This window comes from Nycticebus coucang, chromosome 12 (genome assembly GCF_027406575.1).
Source record: "Nycticebus coucang isolate mNycCou1 chromosome 12, mNycCou1.pri, whole genome shotgun sequence".
Classification (NCBI taxonomy): Eukaryota; Metazoa; Chordata; class Mammalia; order Primates; family Lorisidae; genus Nycticebus; species Nycticebus coucang.
The window spans coordinates 73666433-73689873 of NC_069791.1; the positions used below are offsets into that span (position 1 = coordinate 73666433).

At 44.2% G+C, this 23441-nt stretch overlaps 1 protein-coding gene across 1 annotated transcript in view; it reads right to left on the bottom strand.

Annotated features, from left to right (window-relative positions):
- Positions 1-14238, bottom strand: part of BAZ1B (bromodomain adjacent to zinc finger domain 1B) — an 88966-nt gene extending 74728 nt beyond the window's left edge. The window contains exons 1-2 of the mRNA XM_053556192.1: positions 13756-14238; positions 3132-3248 (exon numbers count right to left, since the gene is read on the bottom strand). Coding sequence (XP_053412167.1) covers positions 3132-3248; positions 13756-13862 — 224 coding nt within the window. The 5' untranslated portion in view covers positions 13863-14238. The remainder of the gene's footprint in view (positions 1-3131; positions 3249-13755) is intronic.
- Positions 14239-23441: the final 9203 nt, after the last annotated feature.

Consider the following 23441-nt stretch of genomic DNA (forward strand, 5'->3'; position numbering starts at 1 on the left):
AGCATATGGGGCCAGCACCCTACTCTGTTGAGCCACAGGCTCTGCCCCTGCATTTTTTTTTTTTTTTTTTTTTTTGTAGAGACAGAGTCTCACATTACTTCCCTCGCTAGAGTGCCATGACATAACATGGCTCACAGCAACCTCCAGCTCTCTTACACGATTCTCTTTCCTCAACCTCCTGAGTAGCTGGGACTACAGTTGCCCAGCACAACACCCAGCTAATTTTTTGTTGCAGTTTGGCCGGGGCCAGGTTTGAACCCACTACCCTTGGTATATGGGGCCAGCACCCTACTCACTTTTTGGAGACAGAGTCTCACTCTGTTGCCCTGGGAAGAGAGCGCCGTGGCATCATAGCTCACAAAAACCTCAAACTCTAAGGCTCAAGTAATCCTCTTGCCTAAGCCTCCCAACTAGCTGGAACTACAAGCACCAGTCATAATACCAACCAGTTTTTCTTTTAGTAGAGATAGGGTCTCTTTCTTGCTCAGGCGAGCCTCAAACTGCTGAGCTCAGGCGATCCACCCACCTCAGTCTCCCAGAGTGCTAGGATTACAGGCAAGAGCCACTGTGCCAGGCTGATGTAATAGATTCTAAGATCAAATAAATTTGAAACCCACTAGATTAAATCAAGCTAAAAAGTTTCTCTACTGCAGGTTTTTTGAAAAACTTTAAATGTTCATATACATTATGATTTTCTAAAAAAAAGGTTAGTAGCTTTTCAAAGCTATGGCCAAAGAACCCTGTTTTCAGGAAGGATTACAGAATCCATCTCATCCTTTCAGACATCTCACCTGCTTCCTCCCTAACTCATCTTACACACTACTTCCAAATTAATCCTTTCAAAGCCCAACATCAATCATATGCCTCCCTTGTTCAAATATTATCACTGACCTCCTAGTCCCTGAATTAAATACGAATGCCTCATCTTGCCTTCTACCATTTGGCACAAACTATCCTTCAAGCTTCTAACAACATTTCTTCATGAAGTACCATGAAGTTTTCCATGAGACCTTCAGGTTAGTGTCGTTTACATTTTTATGATCCTCTGAATCCCCACTGCATTTTAACTCTGTGTATAAGGAAGTAATGCATTTTTCGTTTTGAAACTTAATTCTCTTATTTGTCCCTAAGTTTTTCACTTGATTTGGGTTTGTCAAGTACATTATCATATTACATGCAACAATTATCAACCTCCTCCTTACTACTCTTCACATCCTGGTATCTCCTATTTGCAAAGAATTTCAACACACATATTTTTGCCTCAAAAACATGTGTAGAAAAAGTAGTGTTATCACTACTTGCAAAGAGTATTAAGTATTTATATAATGCAGAGGATTGTGATAGACACTGTAACCAATTCAAGAATAAGTCAAATATGAATCCTGCCCACAAGAAGTTTATAGGCTACTCTAGGGGTAAACGACAGCCAATAGGCCAAATCCAGCCTACTACCAGTTTCTGTAAATGAAGTTCTATTAGAACATAGCTGCTCTCATTCCTTTACATAGTTACCTATTAGCTGTTTTAACAATTCAACTGCAGAGCTGAGTAGTTAAGTCAGAACTCATGTGGCCTACAAACCCAAAAACATTTACAAACGGGTCCTTCACAGAAATTTGTGGCCTATCCCTGATCTAGTACATTACACAAAGCACATACATATAAACAACACTATCTCAACATGAAATACAAGAGACCCAAGCATAGAAAGAGGTACAAGGTTAACATACTCAACCAATTATTAGTCACTGATGAAGCCATTACTAGAACCCTGGTTTCAAATGAACTCAGTGCTCTGATACATCAGCAAAAGACCAGAACAGTATTAGACTGCTAAATTTTATGCTCCCCCTGCTTATCTGCTATTAAGATAAATCAATGTGAAAATCCACAGAAAAAGTGTGTAGTCCAAACTCCCAAGGGTACTGTTTTATCATCTCCAGTTTCTACTTAATGTTTTGCATGCACCTATTGCCCAAATTCTGAGTGTTTTCTTTGATAATATCCAGATAACCAGGCACTTTGAACACGGGATGTTTTAAGACCCAATTCAACCTCCCCACCTAGACAAAACTGTGTATTTATTCAACCTCCCCACTTAGATAAAACTATGTATTTTTGACAGCTGCTGTAAAAAATAATTGGGTGGCGCCTGTGGCTCAGTGAGTAGGGCACCAGCCTCATATACCAAGGGTGGCAGGTTCAAACCTAGCCCAGCCAAATTGCAACAAAAAATAGCCAGTGAGACTCGGTCTCTACAATATCTATCTCTATCTCTCTCTCTCTCTCTGAAGCTGGTCTTAAACTCCTTGACCTCAAGCGATCCTCCTGCTTTAGCCTCCCAAAGTGCTGGAATTACACTCATGAGGCACTGCATCCAGCCCATCTTATAATTACAAATAACCACAAAATAAAGAAAACGTCCAGCCAGATGTAGTAGCTCATGCCTGTAATCCCAGCACTTTGGTAGGCTAAGGTGAGGATCACTTGAGGTCAGCAGTTTATTAAAAAATAAAAATTAATGGCTCAGCGCTTGTAGCACAGTAGTTATGGTGCCAGCCACACGCACTGAGGCTGGCGAGTCTGAACCCAGCCCGAGCCAGCTAAACGACGACAACTACAACAAAAAATAGCCAGGTGTTATGGTGGGCACCTGTAGTCCCAGCTACTTGGGAGGCTGAGGCAAGAGAATTGCTTCAGCCCAAGAGTTTGAGGTTGCTGTGAGATGTGATGCCACAGCACTCTACTGAGGGCGACATAGTGAGACTTTGTCTCAAATAAATAAATAAAATTAAAATAAAATTTAAAAAGGCTGTTCATTTGCTGCCTCCATATCACTCCCAGATCATAGCAATACCTATGCTTGGAACCACATTTCCAGAGTATTTACAAAGTAAAAGTATGGAGCAAGAACATGCAAAGGCCCAGTAAATAACTAAAATAAGTACACACATAACAAAATATCTATTTCACACACTTACTAGTGGCAAGACACCAGAACAATACACAAATTTAATGTATTTCAATCTGTACTCCATAAATTTAAATACAAACAACACTTTAGGGTTAATATTCCTTTCTTTCCTAACAATGTAAAGATGGAGCAAGAGGCCAATGCATCAATTACTTACAGTTCAGCAACTTCCTGTTCTTCTTCCCAGGCCTCCTTGTGAGTTAGCTGACTGCTTCCAGTACTCTTGCATGTCCAAATGCGCTCACTGTACCTTTCCAAGCGGGCTTCATACTCTCTGTTGGCAATAGCTCAGGAAAAGATGCAAGCAACAGAGACAACTAATCCACACCCACAAAATACTTACACATGCATGTAAAGAAAAAAGAAACTATAGTATCCTTTCTAAAATGTACAACCTAAGAAGATAGAAATGAAATAAAAGTTTTCAAGTGACAAATCCAAAACAAGGTGACTAAAACTAAAGTCTGATTAGAATGATTTGTCGTGTTTTACAAATAATAGTATTTTAGTACAAATAGGATTTCTTCAATTCCCTAGTTTCATTTTATAAGACTACACAAGGCTAAAAATTCATAAGAGGCAAAAACGCAAGCCAAAAAGAGTAAGAATTAAGGTAAGTGAAATTTTGTTAAAACTCATGTCAGCAACTTTAAAATAAAATAAATTCCATAATGGTGGCGCCTGTGGCTCAAGGAGTAGGGTGCCGGTCTCATATGCCGGAGGTGGCAGGTTCAAACCCAGCCCCGGCCAAAAACTACAAAATAAATAAATAAATAAATTCCATAAGATACCTAAAAGTATTCCTAGAAATACTTTTGATGTGGTATTTATCCAGTCTCTATGCTGCCTCCAATAATACTATATTCACAAGATCTCTTATCAGTTATTGCTTCAACAATCTTGAGGGAAATGGGAGGGAAAGGACATCATATAAGTTGGTGGTATATATACTGGCAACTTTCCACACCAGCCAACTGGAATTCACTATCAGTCACCCACTTTCAAATTCAGATGGCAAGGAACTAATTTACTTCTTTTTTTTTTTTTGCAGTTTTTGGCCAGAGCTGGGTTTAGAACCCACCACCTCTGGCATATGTGGCCGGCGCCCTACCCCTTTGAGCCACAGGCGCTGCCCGGAACTAATTTACTTCTATGCATAGCAACAGATGCTATACAAGACAATAAACTGACATTACAACTAGGGAATTAGCTACTAATCCTTGTATTTTTCAAGAAACGTATTTCTTTTTGAGACAGGGTCTTACTACACTTTGCCTAGGCCATAGTATGTAATGATAGCTCACTTGCAACCTCAAACTCCTGGGTTTAAGTAATCCTCCTGCCTCAGCCTCCAGAGTAGCTGGAACTACAGGCACAGGCCAGCAAACACCACTAATTTTTCTGTTTTTTGTAGAAACAGAGTCTGGCTATGTTGTTCAGGTCTGTCTCGAACTCAGGGCCTCAAGCAAGTTTCCCACCTGGGCCTCTCAAAGTACAAGGATTACAGGTATGAGGAAGCCACAGTGCCTAGCCTCCAAGTAACATATTTTATAGTGGTTAAGTATTTAAACAGCTCCCTCTATGGCTGGGTGTGGTGGCTCACATCTGTAATCCTAGGACTCAGAGAGGCCCAGGCAGGTGAACTGTTTGAGCTCAGGAGTTCAAGACCAGCCTGAGCAAGAACTAGACCTTGTCTATACTACAAATAGAAAAACTACCAGGCTGTGGTGCACACCAATAGACCCAGCTACTTAGGAGGCTGAGGAAGAAAGATTGCTCAAGTCTAAGAGTTTGAGGTTACTGTGAGCTATGATTACCACTGCACTCCTACCCACGGAGACAAGAGTAAAAAATATATATACAATAAAATAAATAGCTCCCTCTATAATAACATGTTTTACAAATAATATAATATTTTAGCACAAATGGGATTTCCTCAATTCACTAAAGTTTCATTGCATAAGACAGACAAAATTATAAGAAATAAGAAAAACAAGTTATTTTTTTCTTTTTTTAGAGACAAGGTCTTCCTATGGTATCTCAAGTGATCCTCCATCTAAGCCTCCCAAGTAGTGGAGACTACAGGAGATTGCCACTATGCCCAGCTCGTTTCAATATATGGAGATCCTCTGTTTTCCAGGGTTATGAACAGTGAAAGGCAAACAATAGGGACAAATTCATAGGTAATCCAAAATAGTTTTAGCCAATAGCAAAAGTACCATCACTCACTGTACATCTGGGTGTTATATGCTGATAAATATGTTCCCATAGGGAAGCAATCCTCAGGCCACCACAGAATTGAAAACCACTATGCCATCCAAGATTTTGTTCAGGTTTATTTTCTGTGATTTATAAAAAAAGAATTTGGGCGGCGCCTGTGGCTCAGTGAGCAGGGCGCCGGCCCCATATGCCGAGGGTGGCGGGTTCAAACCCAGCCCCGGCCAAACTACAACAAAAAAATAGCGGGGCGTTGTGGCGGGCGCCTGTAGTCCCAGCTGCTCTGGAGGCTGAGGCAAGAGAATCGCGTAAGCCCAAGAGTTAGAGGTTGCTGTGAGCCGTGTGACGCCACGGCACTCTACCCGAGGGCGGTACAGTGAGACTCTGTCTCTAGAAAAAAAAAAAAAAAAAAAGAATTTTAAGGTGGGGGGGTTTTTTTCAAACAATTATATTTAAATAACCATTTTTTATTATAGGCTTTCAAACAGTAAGTATCCCTTTTACCCCGAAACACATCTTTCCTCTGAAAGTCACTAGTATCTCAAATCAGAGTTTGGTGGTACGCTCGTGCAGTCCCAGCTGCTCTAGACATTGAGGTAGCAGGATTCACCACCAGCAAAATAGTGACATACCCTGTTACCCCACCCTCCCATCTCTTTAAAAAAAAAAAAGGAAGTCACTGCCATTTATATAGCATACTCCTTCCTGCTGTGTCACCTTACCCATTCCCATAACTTCAAGTTTTATACTATCTGTAGGCTAATAACTCATAAGCTCAGTCTCCTCTCTCTAAATTCCAGATCCATATAATCAATAGCACTATGGACATCTCCATCTGGACATACACAGGGACTCTGTTTTAAGTGTCTAAACTGAAGACTTCCCTTCTCCCAACTCACAAACAAAACAAAAAGAAACAAATACTGGTTCCTCTTCCAGAGTTCTCTATTTCAGAGAAGTATAATCCAAGTGAAAACCAATCCTTGACTCCTCCCCAATCACGACAGTTGGTGATTGTCAAATCTACCTTATTTGTCTCTCCACCTTAAAAGCTAGTGAATTTATTCAGACCACCATTATCTATTGCCTAAAATCCCTAGATTATTTATTTTGAGACAGTCTCACTATGTCGCCTTTGGTAGCGTGCTGTCCTATCACAGCTCACAGCAACCTCCAACTCTTAGGCAGCTGGGACTACAGGCACCCGCCACAATGCCTGGCTATTTTTTGTTGTTGTTGTAGTTGTCATTGTTGCTTAGTTGGCCCAGGCTGCATTCGAACCCGCCAGCCTTGGCACATGTGGCCCGCCTCGGAACCACTGTGCTACAGGCACCAAGCCAATCCCTAGTTTATTTCAATGGCCACATGAATGTCTAGTCTCCCCTGGTCTCAACACCTAGCATTCTATCACTGCAGCCACAGCAAATCTTCCTGACCTAAAAGACTACTTTTATCGTATTCAGATTTTCAATAGCTTCCACTCAATGTAAGGCCAAGTATAAACTCCTTAGCTTATGTATGTCACAAGCACCTTCGCAATGCAGCCTTTTTCTGTATCTCTCACCATTGGGCAAGCCCATCCCCACTTCACTTTTAAAAGTTAAGGTCCTTCAAACTCAGGGGCAGTACCTGTGGCTCAAAGGAGTAGGACACCAGTCCCATATGCTGGAGGTGGTGGGTTCAAACCCGGCCTCGGCCAAAAACTGCAAAAAGGTCCTTCAAACTAATCACACCCTCTCACATAGTCCTCTTCATCTAACTAAACTGTAACCATACTTTAAATCTCAACTTTAAAAAATTCTTCCCAGAAAACATTCTCTATTACTGTTTCCAACTATTCACCTCCTCTCCATAAAGAAAAAAATTTTTCTTGAGAAACTGGAACACAGTGGCGTCAGCCTAGTTCACAGCAACCTCAAACACCTGGGTTCAAGTGATCCTCCTGCCTCAGACTACAGGTGCCTGCCACAATGTCCAGCTAATTTTTTCTATTTTCAGTAGAGAGGAAGGTCTTGCTCTGGCTCAGGCTGGTCTCCAACTCCTAAGCTCAGGGGATCCTCCTGCCTCAGCCTCCCAAAGTGCTATGATTATAGGCATGAGCCACTGTTGTGGCCCATAAAGAGATTTTACATCTCCACTCAACGCATTGTGGCCTGCTTTCAATGTTTGTGAAAGGGAATGTACAACCGTACCTCAGGGATGTTGGGCTTGGCCATGTGACTTGCTTTGACCAATAGATGTGAACAGATGTGATATATGTCACTTCCAAGAGGTGGCTTAAATAGTCATTATGTTTTTTTTTCCAGGATTCTCTTTGCCACTAAAAAGGTGAATCATACACAGGAGCCTTGAGCCTGGGTCTTAGAATAAGAAAAAGATGTTTTTCCTTTTCTCTACTTGGTTTTCCTTTCTGAAAAATAAGGCTACTAGAAAATTTTAAATTGCATATGGCTTACATCACATTTTTATTGAACAGTGTTGTTACATCTCAGAACAAATGCCCTGACAGTATTAACTCAAAATTTTTAAATGACTAATCAAATTAGAATGATTTCAAAAATCTATAACTAAAATTCCTACATCACTCGATAATGGGTATTTTTAACTTTATGTAACCATTCTGGTTACTAATTTGACTTACATTAAGAGAAAGCAAGAAAGGCTCAACACCCATAGCACAGTGGCTACAGCACGAGCCACATACACCGAGGCCAGCAGGTTTGAAATCAGCCCAGACCAGCTAAATAACAATGACAACTGTAACAAAAAATAGCCGGGCATTGTGGCGGGCACCTATAGCTCCAGTTACTTGGGAGGCTGAGCAAGAGAACTGCTTAAGCCCAAGAGTTTGAGGTTGCTGTGAGCTGTGATGCCGCAGCACTCTACCAAGGACAGAGTGAGACTCTGTCAAAAAAAAAAAAAAAAGAGAAAGCAAGAAAAAAATGAAAAGGGGGGGGGGAACCATTAGAGGGTATTGAGTCAGCTGCCTCTAAATCCTACTTCAGATTTTAGGTTACCAAAATAAGTCACTCACTCACTCTCAAATAACCACTCAGAGCAAATGCCAGTTGAAGTTTTTATGTTCCAGCAACTACTGCACATATAATTGCAGACAAAATGTCAAAGCAATTCTCCAAAGGTTGTATAAGCTATAAATGATATTTTCAAATCCTAGACTACCTCTTTAGCTACTTTTTTGAGTTCAAGAGCTACCTCTTTATCACAATATGCTGCTGCTTTGTTCTCCTTAGCTTTATAAAGATTGTTTCTTTTAACAAAGTACTTGATAGCCTGAAAGGAAGTGGCCCAGAAAAACACAAAGATGGAAAAAAAGCACACTGTAACCCTAAGAGTTTTAAGTGAGAAGATGACATATAGAACCAACTCAAGATTTGCTTTTTTACTCTATTTTCTCTTTGGATCAGACTGTCATGAAATTAATAACAACTTTCTCTAATCTGGCATAATTTGTTAAAGAAATTAAATTACACACACACACAAAAAAAATCAACATCAGTTCAAGTATTCCTACTACACAATAAAAATCAATCCTATTTTGCAACAACTTCATCTAGAGCTACCTACTCAAACTCTTAAAGCATGCTCCAAACCAGGCACAGGGCCTCAAGTCTGTAGGCAGCTCAGGCAGGAGAATCTCTTGAGCCCAAGAGTTTGAGGCTCCAGAGCGCTACGACTGTGCCTATGAATAGCCACTACTCCTCAGCCTGGGGAATACAGAGAAACAGTATTTTTTTTTTTTTTGTAGAGACAGAGTCTCACTGTACCGCCCTCGGGTAGAGTGCCATGGCATCACACGGCTCACAGCAACCTCTAACTCTTGGGCTTACGTGATTCTCTTGCCTCAGCCTCCCGAGCAGCTGGGACTACAGGCGCCCACCACAACGCCCGGCTATTTTTGTTGTTGTTGTTGCAGTTTGGCTGGGGCTGGGTTTGAACCCGCCACCCTCGGCATATGGGGCTGGCGCCCTACTCACTGAGCCACAGGCGCCACCCCAAGAGACAGTATTTTCTAAAAAACAAAGAAACCATGCTCTAGTCACTCTGGTCTAGAGTCAGACTAATTTATGAATTGTACTCTGTCATCGTTATACCATATATAAATTCTCAGCTGGGCACAGTGGCTCACATCTGTAATTCCAGCACTTTGGGAGGCTAAGGCAGCAGGTTCAGTTGGGACTGAGAGTTTGAGACCACCATTGGCAATACAGCAAGATCTTGTCTCAAGAAAGAGAAATTGTCAAGTTGGGTGCTATGGCTCAGGCCTGTAATCCTACCACTCTGGGAGGTAGAGGCGGGTGGGATTGCTTGAGCTCAGGAGTTCAAGACTAGCCTGATCAAAAGTGAGACCTCGTCTCTACTAAAAATAGAAAAACTAGTCAGGTGTTGTAGCAGGTGCCTATAGTCCCAGCTACTTGGGAGGCTGAGGCAAGACGATCACTTGAGCCCTGGAGTTAGAGGTTGCTGTGAGCTATGACAACATCACAGCACTCTATCCAGGGCGAAAGAGATTCTGCCTTAAGAAAAAGAAAAGAAATTCCCATATAAAGATGCTACAAAGGTCATCAACTGGTTGTTGGCAAAGTTTAGAAACTAGGAAAGCTGAAGCAACACAGCAAAAATATTAATCTACAGCAGGCTGCTTCTAACTGCAGTTCCTGCTTAAAATCCTTCTTGACTTAGTGTATTATCCTATTGTCAATTTGCATCAAGAATCTGGGTTGGGCATGGTGGCTTATGCCTGCAATCCTAGCACTTTGAGAGCCAAGGCAGGAGGATCACTTGAGGTCAGGAATTCTAGACCAGCGTAGGCAATACTGAAACCTTGATCTTTATAAAAAATTAAAAAATTAGCCAGGTTCGGTGGGATACACTTGTAGTCCTAGCTACTAGGGAGGCTGAGGCAGGAAGACTGCTTATTGCTTAAGCCCTGGAGTTTGTTACCTGGCTAGCTAATAGTGAGACCCTGTCTCAAAAAAAAAAAAAGGAATTTATTCCGATAAAGTTGATGTTTTTCAACTAAAATCTACAATCTTGCCCGTGATACTACCCTAGGAAGTAATGTACCATACATTCAAAGTTACAGGACAAATAATACAGTGAATATAAAACACCCAGTCACTAAATATAAGCATTAGTCACAACTTCCACTGTAAGTTTTATGAAGATTTACAATACGCCTTCAAGAACATACCAATCCGGGTGGCGCCTGTGGCTCAGTCGGTAGGGCGCCGGCCCCATATACCGAGGGTGGCGGGTTCAAGCCTGGCCCCCGCCAAACTGCAACCAAAAAATAGCCGGGCCTTGTGGCGGGCACCTGTAGTTCCAGCTACTTGGGAGGCTGAGCCAAGAGAATCGCTTAAGCCCAGGAGTTGGAGGTTGCTGTGAGCTGTGTGAGGCCACGGCACTCTACCGAGGGCCATAAAGTGACACTCTGTCTCTACAAAAAAAAAAAAAAAAGAACATACCAATCCACAGCGTAAAGTAAGTAAAATATCACACACACACTTGCTAACATACATATGCAGTCAAAAGGTAGGGGGGTTTTTTGTTTTGTTTTATTTTTTTGAGACAGTCTTACTTTGCCACCCTTGGTAGAGTGCAGTGGCATCACAGCTCAAAGCAACCTCAAACTCTCAGGTTAAGGGATTCTCTTGCGTCAGCCTCCCAAGTAGCTGGGACTACAGGTACCCACCACAACACCTGGCTATTCTTTTCGTTGCAGTTGTCATTGTTGTTTAGCTGGCCCAGGGTGGGTTCGAACCTGCCACCCTCAGTGTACATGGCTGGCGCTCTAACCACTGTGCTACAGGTGCCCAAAAGGTAGGTATTGAGAAAATTAAAGTATCAAATCCTAATAAAAACATAATTGTAAATATAAATTGAGAACTGAGAATACTTCAAATGCAGCTGTTACCCAACCACATACTTATTCTCCACTATGAAACCACTAATAGCCTAATAAAGAAATATGCCAATCTGCCAACCATACAATTGTTTAAAAACCATCCTTAAAGTGTTTCCACTTGTAGAAATTCCCAAGGGAACAATTTTCCCCTCATATATAACACAATTTAGGAACTCCTCTGTTAAAAGGGTACTAAGTAACAGCATAGGAAATAAAAAATGAAGAATGTTTATTAAAAACATATCACTTGGGCAGCGCCTGTGGCTCAGTGAGTAGGGCGCCAGCCCCATATGCCGAGGGTGGCGGGTTCAAACCCAGCCCCGGCCAAACTGCAACCAAAAAATAGCCGGGCGTTGTGGCGGGCGCCTGTAGTCCCAGCTGCTCGGGAGGCTGAGGCAAGAGAATCGCGTAAGCCCAAGAGTTAAGAGGTTGCTGTGAGCCGTGTGACGCCACGGCACTCTACCCGAGGGCGGTACAGTGAGACTCTGTCTCTACAAAAAAAAAAACATTATCACTTGAAAAGTTTGAGGTTTCAGTTTTCATCTGTCATAATTATGAGAAATTCTTCATATATATTTCAATGATTTCACTAAATGATATGAAAAAGCCTGTTTCACAGTCCTAAATTCACTATCTATAGCCATTTTTTACATAGCTCAATAGATCCTACAGACTTGGAACTTGCCTTTTCTCTAAGAGATGTTTCTCATACTCCACTAAAACCAAACTTAAAAAATTAATTAACACCTGATAGTGTATGAACAACTATTAACAGCTAAAAAAATTAATGACACTTGAAAAGGATATGACAGATTCCCACAAGTAAGATTCTACTCCACTAATGTTTTGGAATGTTACTTTTAAAAAGTATGGTAACTTTAGAATAATGCTGTTTTTAGAAGAGCTAAAAACCTTCTCCAAAGCATTCCAAAAGTCTTAAAAGGACAAGGAAAGAACCAGATTACCAACCCCACTTAAAAGCACTTTATCTTTTTTTTTTTCCAGAGAACAGGGTCTTGCTCTACCAACCAGACTGAAGCACAGTGGCAGATCACAGCCTCAAACAATTTTCCCACCTCAGCCTCCCAAAGTGCTGGAATTACAGATGTGAGCTACTGAGTCTAGCCTTACATACACCTTATCTTTTTTGTTGTTGTTGTTGTTGCAGTTTGGCCTGGGCTGGGTTTGAACCCGCCACCCTCGGCATATGGGGCAGGCGCCCTACTCACTGAGCCACAGGCGCTGCCCACATACACCTTACCTTATACCACAAACTGACACAGGGTAGACTATTATTTAAATTAATTAAAAATGAAGTAGTAGTATTCTACCTTTTTCTCTTGATTTACTTACAGAGATGAAGTAGGAAGAGGACAGCATTCTACTCCCTACTCTCATCATTCGAATTTAAACAAGTCAACCTGAACTCTAGGCCTACTTGGCAAACCAAGCAGGAGGACCCCATCACCTTCAGAATCCACTTCATCTCCAAGATGTTGTATGTATATTTCTTGGAGAGCCTTTCTACACCAGGGACTCATCTTTCAGGTCCTTTTGGGTATAAACACCCAACATTCACAAACTGCACTCACACCAGATTGATATTATCCTACGAAGCACTCACTGTATTGAAGCAAAGATCAAAGAAGGAATGAAATAGCTCACACAGATACTTCCTCCTATACAGAAGCAAGCAAGCAGAAAAGCTGACAAAATAGTACATTAGCTTTCACTCTTACAAGGTTCTCTATACCAAAGAAAGCTTGATTCAGAAATCTACATTTTTAAAAACGTCAAAAGGATTCATCTGGCATCGTAACTAAAGTAAATAAAACTTGTACAACTTTTAACTAAAAGATTATGCTTTATGCACTATGCAAGACATCTTTTTAAATGACCATAAGAGAGGATGCTTCCTACTCAAAACATCAAGCTTATGTTCCCAAAATACAACATAAAATTTTTCAGTATGTCTTGTGATTTTTCTAAATTTTACTTAAAAACAATCTCCTAAATGTTCAAAATCTCAAACCTACGTATGCCCAACTAAGGCAAGGTTTTTTGTTTTTTTCCTGCACCCTTTAAGTCTGTTAATTCTCGGTTTTGTGCCTCACGGTCCTGTCAGTTCATCCCCAGCCTAAAAGTCTTCCCTAGAATACAAGCGCCCCCGCAGAGATCCGGCTAAGACGCAATCGGGACTTATACCTGCCTGATCACGAGGCGTCGCGGGTATAATTTAAAAAACTAAAGTTTAAGGCATAATTTAAATTTCCTTGTTTTTTCAAAAAGGGGGGATAGCAAAGGAAACTCCGCTCTCCCTCCCTCCCCCCCGGTACTCAGGGCCTAAAGCCAACTGGGAGGGGGGAGGTGCGCTCCCCGTCAGGGAGGCCTGGGGACAAAGTGCGGGGCTCCGGGGGCGACCCGAGCCGGCAGATCTTCCTCCCCGGCCGGCCCACGCCCGACACCAGGAACCGCGGGCGCGGACTCGGGTTCTGCATCCAGGCCAGCCGGCGGCTGGGTGCGCTGACAGCTGCCCGAGGAGCGGGCGCCGGGGCCGACCCAACGCAGGCCAGCAAACCCCCGGCCCATCCCACCCGCCCCAATCTGGCCCTCGCCCGGCGCGGCTGGAAAAGGATACTCCCGAGTGCGGAAGGCCTCCTGAGTGTGTGGGATGGTGAAGAGCGGCTCCTCTCCTGGAAGCGCTTTCACCAGCGGGAAGGGCTTGCGGCCCAGGAGCGGCGCCATCGCGTCAGCAGCGACGGGAAACGCGGCGGCGGGGGGCGCGCGGCTGTTCGGCCGGCTTGCAGCGCAACACTAGGCCCCGGGGCCGGGTGCGAGCGCCCGGCTCCCGGGGGTGGAGTGGGGGAGGGGAGGGGTGAGAAGGCGGCGCGAACTCCGGCTCCTTCACTGCTGGCGTGGCCGCGCGAGAGCCATGGAGCGGAAAGCAAAAGCACAGAGCTCCTACGCCACACTGCAGCGCGTCCCAGCAGTCTCAGGCCAATCTTCGCTTATAGGTCCCAGCGGCCGGCAGTCACGACTCCTCCTCAGCTACACCGGAGGAAATTATTGAAAAATGGCGGGAGATTCCCCTCCTCCCCCCCGCCCGGCCAGCACACAGACTAACTTGCTCCCCCGTAGCGCCGGTGGCGAATGCACCAATAGGCGGAGAGCTGGTCAGCGCTCGCAGTCTATTGGCTCACAGGAGCTGCCGCTCTGTACCTGGATCCCACCCACCCTGCCCCTGCCGCGTAGTTGGGTTGCAGCGCACTAGAGGGCAGTCTGAAGAGGTGAAAGGTCACATTATGTAAGCGCCAGTGACAGGCGTGAGGGCCTTCAGCGGCGGAATTAAAAGTGGGAGACAGCGAAGGGCCGAAAGACTAAGAACTCAAGGGGGTCAGGCCAGAGAGGCATCCTCACTTGTACAGACACTGCGCCATCTGTCACCGACAGCAACACCGACATCCGGGCACCACTGTCCGGGTGGTACGCCGGAGGGGGGAGGGGCAGCGCGCGCGGCCAGGGGCTTTGTCTTTCCACTTGTGCTCCGCCCCCTTCTTAAAGGCGCCGCGCTGGGCCACGCCCGGGGATGCGCGGGTGGGGCTAGGTGGCAAGGAAGGGTTGGCGGGAAGTAACCCCAAGGCCTTCCCCAAAGGAAAGATTCTGTTGAAGAGCATCTTGAATCCCAGCTTTGTCCACTCCAAAGTTAACTTATTCTGGGCAAGAGAATGGTTGAGATCTGGACATTAGTAACTTGTTTCTAGGGGCTTGCTGGAAAGGCTAATTTAGAAGCTTCTTTGGAAAAATAAGTTAACGAGATCTACTAAAAAGACATCTGTTTATTCAAATAGTAGTCACTAGCACCTACGATGTTCCAGGCCCTGTGCTGGGTGCCATAAGACAGAGAATGTCCTAAAGAAGGTAACAGGCACAAATAATCTAAGAAACAGCAATAACTGTGCCTAGAGGGTGAGGACTTCTGAGTTGCTTCTCCAAGCAACACCACATAGTCTGAAATCTGTTTGGCTGCCTTAATCAGAAACACAATCATTAAACTTGCTCCCTATTAAACTTTTTCCCTTGGTTTAGAGAACTTCACTGGCCCCAGCACATACCTTCCCAGCCTGTTCTTCAACAGGGCTAGATTACCAGGTGTCCCTGAATGCAGTCTAACAATACCAGATCCTTATCTCCTTTTCTCATCTCAAGGAAATCCTACCTCCACTATAAGGTGAGTTCTAGGTCAGACCCCACCTCTCTGAAGCTCCTCTGATCACCTAACAGAGGAGAGAAGTTGCCTTCCTTCAGTAGCTATTTCTTCCAAGAGTTGGAGAAGCCTTCTCAAAGGATATGGCACTGGAGTTAATTGGGAAAGGTTAAGAGTACTCTATCCACCTCAAGAGGGAGAATTGAGGCGTGAACACAAAGCTCTACTTCAGCTTCCACTTCCCGCTTCAGAATGTCTGGCTGTGTTCTAGATGTCTCTTCAAGTCCCAGAAGGTTGTTCCCAAAATAAGGAAGAGATGGAATCATGGTTGATTTCATTTTCTTCTCCACCTCCTCCTCCTTCTTTCCCCTTATTTTTCTTTTCTCCTCCTCCTTCTCCTCCTCCTTCTTCTTCTTCCTTTTTTTCTTTTTGAGACAGAGTCTCACTATGTCGCCCTTAGTAGAGTGCCTTGGTGTCACAGCTCACAGCAACCTGAAACTCTTGGGCTTAAGCAATTCTCTTGCCTCTGTTTCCTGAGTAGCTGGGACTACAGGCGCCCACCACAACACCCAGCTATTTTTTGTTGCAGTTGTCATTGTTGTTTAGCAGGCCCAGACCAGGTTCAAACCCGCCAGCCTTGGTGCATGTGGCCGGTGCCCTACCCACTGTGGTATCGTCGCCAAGCCTCTTCTTTATATTTTTCAATTAGTCTTTCTATAATGACAATATTACTTTTACAATATAGAATAAACTTTAATTTGACTCCTGCTCAGTGGCTAACCTCCATTTCTATGGCTCTAATTCATAAATAATAGAGCTGAATAACACAAGATTTTTAACATCTTGTCCTAAAGATGTCAAACAAATGAACGAAAAAGACAGGAGAGCCTAAGCTAACAAAACTGTCAGTTTCCTGCTCTAACACTTTCATTGACTCCAGGTAGCTACAAAATCCTTCTGTCTATTTAATTTTACTTTTCCTACCCCGTCTTGGGTTCCTAACTCTCAGCAAGTCCCAAATGGACCACTTTTCTCCCAGTTCCCAGAACTCACTGCACTAATTCCTAACCACTGCAATCCTATTTTTTCTTCTTTTCTTTTTTTTTAAGACGGAGTCTCACTCAGTCAACCTGGGTAGAGTGCGTTGGTCAGCCTATATATTTTTTCTTTTTTCTTGTTTTTTTTTTTTTGTGTGTTTGTTTTTGTTTGTTTCTGCAGTGTTTGACCGGGTTTGGGTTTGAACCCGCCACCTCTGGCATATGGGGTTGGCGCCCTACTCCTTTGAACCACAGGGGCCGCCCTATATTTTTCTTCTTAATGCCTTTTCCCAATTGCTCAAGCTCCTATCCTCTTTCACTGAACTCTAAAGTGTTTGGAGGTTTTTTGTTGTTTTTGTTGTTTTGACAGAGTCTCACTTCTGTATCCTGAGGTGAGTGCAGTGGTATCATCATAGCTCATTGCAACCTCAGGTTTCTGGGCTCCAGGTATCCTGCTGCCTCAGCCTCCCAAGTAGCTGGGAATACAAAGCCTGCACCAAGTCACCCTGTTGTGTTGTTTTTTTTGTTTGTTTGTTTGTTTGTTTTGTAGAGACAGAGTCTCACTGTACCGCCCTCAGGTAGAGTGCCGTGGCGTCACACGGCTCACAGCAACCTCTAACTCTTGGGCTTACGCAATTCTCTTGCCTCAGCCTCCCAAGTAGCTGGGACTACGGGCGCCCGCCACAACGCCCGGCTATTTTTTTATTGCAGTTTGGCCGGGGCTGGGTTTGAACCCGCCACCCTCAGCATATAGGGCCGGCACCCTACTCACTGAGCCACAGGCACCACCCTGTGTTTTGTTTTTTGTAGAAACGAGGGTCTCACTCTTGCTCAGACAAGTCTGAAACTCCTGAGCTCAAGGAGTCCTTCTGCCTCAGCCTCCCAGAGTGCTATTAGGCATGAGCCGCCATGCCTGACTAAAGGGTTTTTTTTTTTTTTTTTTTTTTTTTGTAGAGACAGAGTCTCACTTTATGGCCCTTGGTAGAGTGCCATGGCCTCACACAGCTCACAGCAACCTCCAACTCCTGGGCTTAAGCGATTCTCTTGTCTCAGCCTCCCAAGTAGCTGGGACTACAGGCGCCTGCCACAACGCCCGGCTATTTTTTGGTTGCAGTTTGGCGGGGGCCGGGTTTGAACCCGCCACCCTCGGTATATGGGGCCGGCGCCTTACCGACTGAGCCACAGGCGCCACCCCTGACTAAAGGGTTTTAAGCATAATTTATTGTTCAATATGTTTTCTTTTCCAACATTTCAATTAACTATTTATTTATTTATTTATTTTAGAGGCAGGGCCTCGCTGTGTCACTAGGCTAGAGTACAGTGGCCTGATCAAAGTTGACTGAAGCTTCAAACCCCTGGGCTCAAGCAATCCCCCTACCTCAAGCTCCCTAGTAGTCAAGACTATAGGTATAAGCACTGGGCCTGAATTTTTTTTTTTTTTTTTTTAGTTTTCTTATTTACTGTCAGTGTCACATGAGTATGATTTTTTTAGCCAATTAATAAAGGATAGAGATTTTTTTTTGAGAGAGAGAATCTCAAGCTGTTGCCCTGAGTAGAGTACTATGATATCATAGCTCACAGCAACCTCCAACTCTTGGGCTCAAGCAATCCTCTTGCCTCAGTTTTTCTATTTTTAGTAGAGACAGGGTCTCACTTTTGCTCAGGCTGGTCTTGAACTCCTGAACTCAAGCAATCCACCCAACTCAATGTCCCAGAGTGCTAGGATTACCAGCATGAGCCACCACACCTGGCCTAAGGATACAGATTAAACTTTATGGTTTCTAAGTATCTACAACAGACCTTCTACCTGGTGTCTGCCTACTCAAAGTCAATTGTGGCATCATGATGACCTATAGAGATGACACTATCTAGAGAAGCACAGATCTCCACTAGTAGTTTCATCACATGAGATCGCTTGTCTTTGTGGACTATGTCCTGCGGAGCTATGCCCTGCCACAGACACATCCTCCCCTGATGCAGACACAAAATCTTGCTCACACAGTTCCAACTTCTAGCTGTTCTTTTCCTGCTTGTATTCTTGGTTCCTCAACTTAAAAAACATTCCAAACTAACAATCCAATATCTTTTGCCTCCATCATCTGCTCTATTTCATGGGTTTTATTTCTATTAATGGCCCTACCTTTCTCTCTACCCCACAAGCTCAACCTTTCCCTTGAGCGCTGCACCTTCAGGGTCAACCAGATTATGTCAATTCTACCTGCTTGAAATCTTCAACTATTTCCCCTTCCTGGCATCCCACAGCATCCTACTTCAGGCCTTTATTATGGCCTAAAACTACTACAATAATGACTTTCTACTTTAAAAATGTTTTGACTGGGCAAGGTGGCTCACACCTATAATCCCAGGACTTTGGGAAGCCAAGGCAAGAAGATCCCTTGAGTGCAGAAATTTGAGACCAGTCTGAGCAGGAGTGAGATCCTGTCTCTACTCAAAATAGAAAAACTAGCCAGTGTGGTGGTAGGTGCCTGTAGTCTCAACTACTCCTGTATCCAAAAAAAAAAAAAAAAGCATAAGCAACAATCACTACCATGAGACTTGATGAGACAAAATGGAGTAGGATACCAAATAAGAGAGATTTTTTTTAGGCCAGGAGTGGTGGCTTACACCTGTAATCCTAGCACTCTGGGAGACCAAGGTGGGTGGATTGCCTGGGCTCAGAAGTTCAAGACCAGCCTAAGCAAGAGGCAGACCCAGTTTCTAAAACTATCCAGGCATTGAGGCAGGTGCCTATAGTCCCAGCTATTTGGGAGGCTAAGGCAAGAGGATCGCTTGAGCCCAAGACTTTGAGGTTTCTGTGAGCTATGATGACACCACAGAACTCTATCCAGGGCACAGAGTGAGACTATATCTCCATAAATAAATAAATAGAAAAATTAACCAGGTGTTGTGGCAGATGCCTGTAGTCCCAGCTACTCAAGAAGCTGAGGCAGGAGGATTACATGAGCCCAGGAGTTTGAAGTTGCTGTGAGCTATGATGATGCCATGGCACTCTACCCAGGGTGGCAGAGTGAGATTCAGTCTAAAAATAAAGAGAGAGAGAGGCTCAGTGCCTTTAACTCAGTAGTTAGGGTGCCAGCCACATGCACTTGGGCTGGTGGGTTCAAACCCGGCTGGGGCCCGCTAAACAACAATGACAAAAACAATAAAAAATAGTTGGCGTTGTGGCGGGCACCTGTAGTCTCAGCTATTCGGGAGGCTGAGGCAAGAGAATCACTTAAGCCCAGGAGTTGGAGGTTGCTGTGAGCTGTGACAGCACAGCACTCTACCGAGGGCGACATAGTGAGACTCTATCTCAAAAAAAAGAGAGCATTGTTGTTGTTTAGCAAAGAAAAGAAAACCCAACATCTTTGCTTTTGCTTCCTCTTAAGCAGATATTTTAAATCATCTAAAGTCTAAGCCTGGCACCTGTGGCTCAAGGAGTAGGGCGCCGGCCCCATATACCGAGGGTGGCGGGTTCAAACCTGGGCCCTGGCCAAACTGCAACAAAAAAATAGCCGGGCATTGTGGCGGGGGCCTGTAGTCCCAGCTACTCAGTAGGTTGAGGCAAGAATTGCCTAAGCCCATGGAGTTGGAGGTTGCTATGAGCTGTGATGCCACAGCACTCTACTGAGGGCGATAAAGTGAGACTCTGTCTCTAAAAAAAAGAAAAGAAAAGAAACACCCAGTCTACTGCTTTAAGGGAATGGAGGGGTACTTCCAGCTGAGGTGAGGACCTACAAGAAGCAAACTCATGTGTAGTGGTTATAATCTGACTTATTTGTTTATTTTCTCTGTTTTCTTCACTCATGATTATGTTACCACACCTAACTTGGGGTGCTCAGACGGGCCTCCCATAATCTATTTTGTAAGGGGCTTAACCTAAGCCTCCTTTTAGGGGCCGCCATTATCCAAAGGAGGACAAATGGTTGTACTTTATCCCACTTCAGGTGGGTTTCCTGCATTAATTTTGCTATAGTTCTCTGTAAAGTCTGATTCATTCTCTCAGTTTTTCTCATAGATGGGTCTCCAGGATGGGTGCAATTTCCATTCTACATGCAGAGCTTTACTTACTTGCTGAGTTAGGTCCAATATAAAGGAGGTTCCATTATCACTCTGTATGGATGAAAGGAGCGCAGACTTTGCAATGAGCTCCTTCAGAAGACTCAGGTGTCATGTAGAACAGACTATGAGATATAATAAAATGGTTATTTTAAGCCAAAAAAAAAAAAAAGAAGAAGACGACGACGACTCAGGTGACATGAGATGTTCTCTCTGTTCGGGTAGGATAAGCCTCTGCCCATCCTGAGAAGGTATCCACTAATACAAGCAAATATTTGAAGTTTCCAGTTGTTTGGTTGTTTTAGGCATCTGAGTGAAATGAATTTGCCACACATCAAAAGAGTGGGTCCCCACATGGTGGGTTCTCAATGCAGCAGGTCACTTTTCTGTTTCTGGGTTAATTTGAGCACATAGAGGGCAACTCTGAGTTATTTGCTGTATAGTTTGTTGTAACTGGGGTCCTTTTAAATGAAGTCCCACAAAAATCTATTAAAGTTTCATGCCCATAATGTGTGCATTTATGTGGCTGCCTCATAAGGGGCTAAACCAAGGCTTCAGGTAGGGAATAAGTTCATGAGAATTCTGTCTCTACTTAGCTGTGTCATCCCAAGTGTCAAGCTCCAATCTTTAGCCCTTTTTCATCCTTACTCATATAGCAAGGTTTGTATTGATCTAAATCCAACTGGGGTTATCAAGGCTGCAAGGAACAGATCACTTTTAGCAATCTGATTCTCTTTTGCCACATAAGTGTCCCCTTTCTGATGACCAGGACAGTGCATTTTGGCCACTTGCCTTGGTTCAGTCATGGCCTCTATCAGGGCCATTATTTCAGTAATGTACTTAATATTCTTATTTCCTGATGTCAGGAGTCCCCTGTCCTTCCAAATGGCACCACGAGCATGCCCAATCATAAAGGTTCTGATTAAGCAATCAGCTCAGCTTTCTGGGCTTGAAGTCTCAGTGCCATTGCTTCCAACACCCACTGCTCCACAACTACTGCATATCCAGACCTTCAGTGTCCATTGTCCATAAATCTGCTCCATTGGCAAAAAAACAGTCTGGCTCTGGTTTCAGCAGATCTGACAGACCCATCCTGCTGGAATAGATATCCTCCAGAACCTCTAAATAGTCATGCTGCAGAGGCTCATTCTTTTCAGCTGGTAGCAGGCTGGTTGGATTAAGAGTAGACATAAGTCTTTAATTTAACTTTAGGATTATCCAGAAGGGTGGGATGGTGTTTTCCCAGCCTTCCTGCAGTCAGCCAACAGCCCCCACCCCCCCACCCCCACCCACCTTCTATTCTAATAAGGTCGGAACCTGGCCGGGTACATAGACTACAACAGATTGTCCTAAAGTGAAGGTTTAGGCCTCTTGCAACAGGTTGCAACTAGCTGCTGCTTCCCAGAGGCAAGGAGGCCATCCTCGCACAGTATTATATAGCTGTTTTGACAGATATGCTACTGGCCATGGGATGTTTCTGTACTAGGACTCGAAGGCCAATTCTTTGTTTTCCATGACCATATAAATTATTGTTGCAAGTCAGGCAACTCCAAAGCAGGAGCAGTCAGATTTTGCTTTTGTCTCTCAAAAGTGTTTTGCCAGTGAGTGGTCCAGATTAGGGGTTCCATGTCCGTCCCTTTTAGGGCCTTATATAAGAGCTTTGCTCTTGGTCCAAAGTTTGGAACCCAGATGCCACAGAAACCTGTTATTCCTGGGAATCTGCACAGTTGCCTTTTTTTTCTGGGCATTTTAAGATTCAAGATGACTTGTTTTTGTTCTGACATTAGGCAGCTGGCTGGGTTACCTTGCCAATTTCTAATCCCAAATAGGTAACCTGCTGTTTGCAAATCGGAGCCTTTTTAAGTGACGCTTTACAGCTACCTGAGGCTAGATAATTTAGCATAGCCACTGTATTTGAAGACAATGACTATAACCAGAGATGGCTATTAGTAAATTATTTGTATAATACCATCCCTTGATCCAATGGCAGGTTCCACAAATCTTTTGCCAAATTCTCACTAAACAAGCTAGAAGAGTTTTTTTGTCTGTTTGTCTTTTTTTTTTTTTTTTCTGGAGACAGAGTCTCAAGCTGTCACCTTGGGTAGAGTGCTGTGGTGTCACAGCTCACAGCAACCTCCAACTCCTGGGCTTAAGCAGATTCTCTTGCCTCAGCCTCCCAAGCAGCTGGGACTACAGGCGCCTGCCGCAACACCCAGCTATTTTTTGGTTGCATTTGTCATTGTTGTTTAGCAGGTCCAGACCGGGTTTGAACCCACCAGCCTTGGTGTATGTGGCCAGTGCCCTACTCACTGAGCTACAGGCACCCGGCCTTGTTTGTCTTGTTTTTAAGAGACAGGGTCTCGCTTTTGCTTAGGTTGTCTGGAACTCCTGAGCTCAAGCAATCCACCCACAGTGCTAGGATTCCAAGCATGAGCCATCATGCTTGGGGGTATTGTTTTCTGAGGGCATGAGGCTCCTTTTCACAAAATAGTAATTGATGTGGCTATTATCACTCATCCCAGTGGTGTCCCATTGGCCCATATGGACTTACTCACTTTTTTTTTTTGAGACAGAGCCTCAAGCTGTTGCCCTGGGTAGAGTGCTGTAGCATCACAGCTCACAGCAACCTCCAACTCTTGGGCTTAAGCGATTCTCTTGCCTCAGTCTCCCAAGTACCTGGGACTACAGGCGCCCGCCACAACGCTGGGCAATTTTTTGGTTGCAGCCGTCATTGTTGTTTGGCGGGCCCGGGCTGGATTGAACCCGCCGGCTCAGGTGTATGTGGCTGGCGCCTTAGCCGCTTGAGCCACAGGCACCAAGCCGCCTTACTCACTTTTTGATCGACCTGGGGGTGTGGCAGAGGAGGGGACAAAATTGCCTTTTTGTCTTTGAGTAGATATTGAAAGTGGAGAGCAGCTTCAGGTAGGACCTGTAGGTGGAGCTGTTGCTTCTCTGGAGAAAAGATTATTTGGACATGCAACTTAACATAACAAATCTTGCCCTAGGACGGGTAGGGGGCAACCT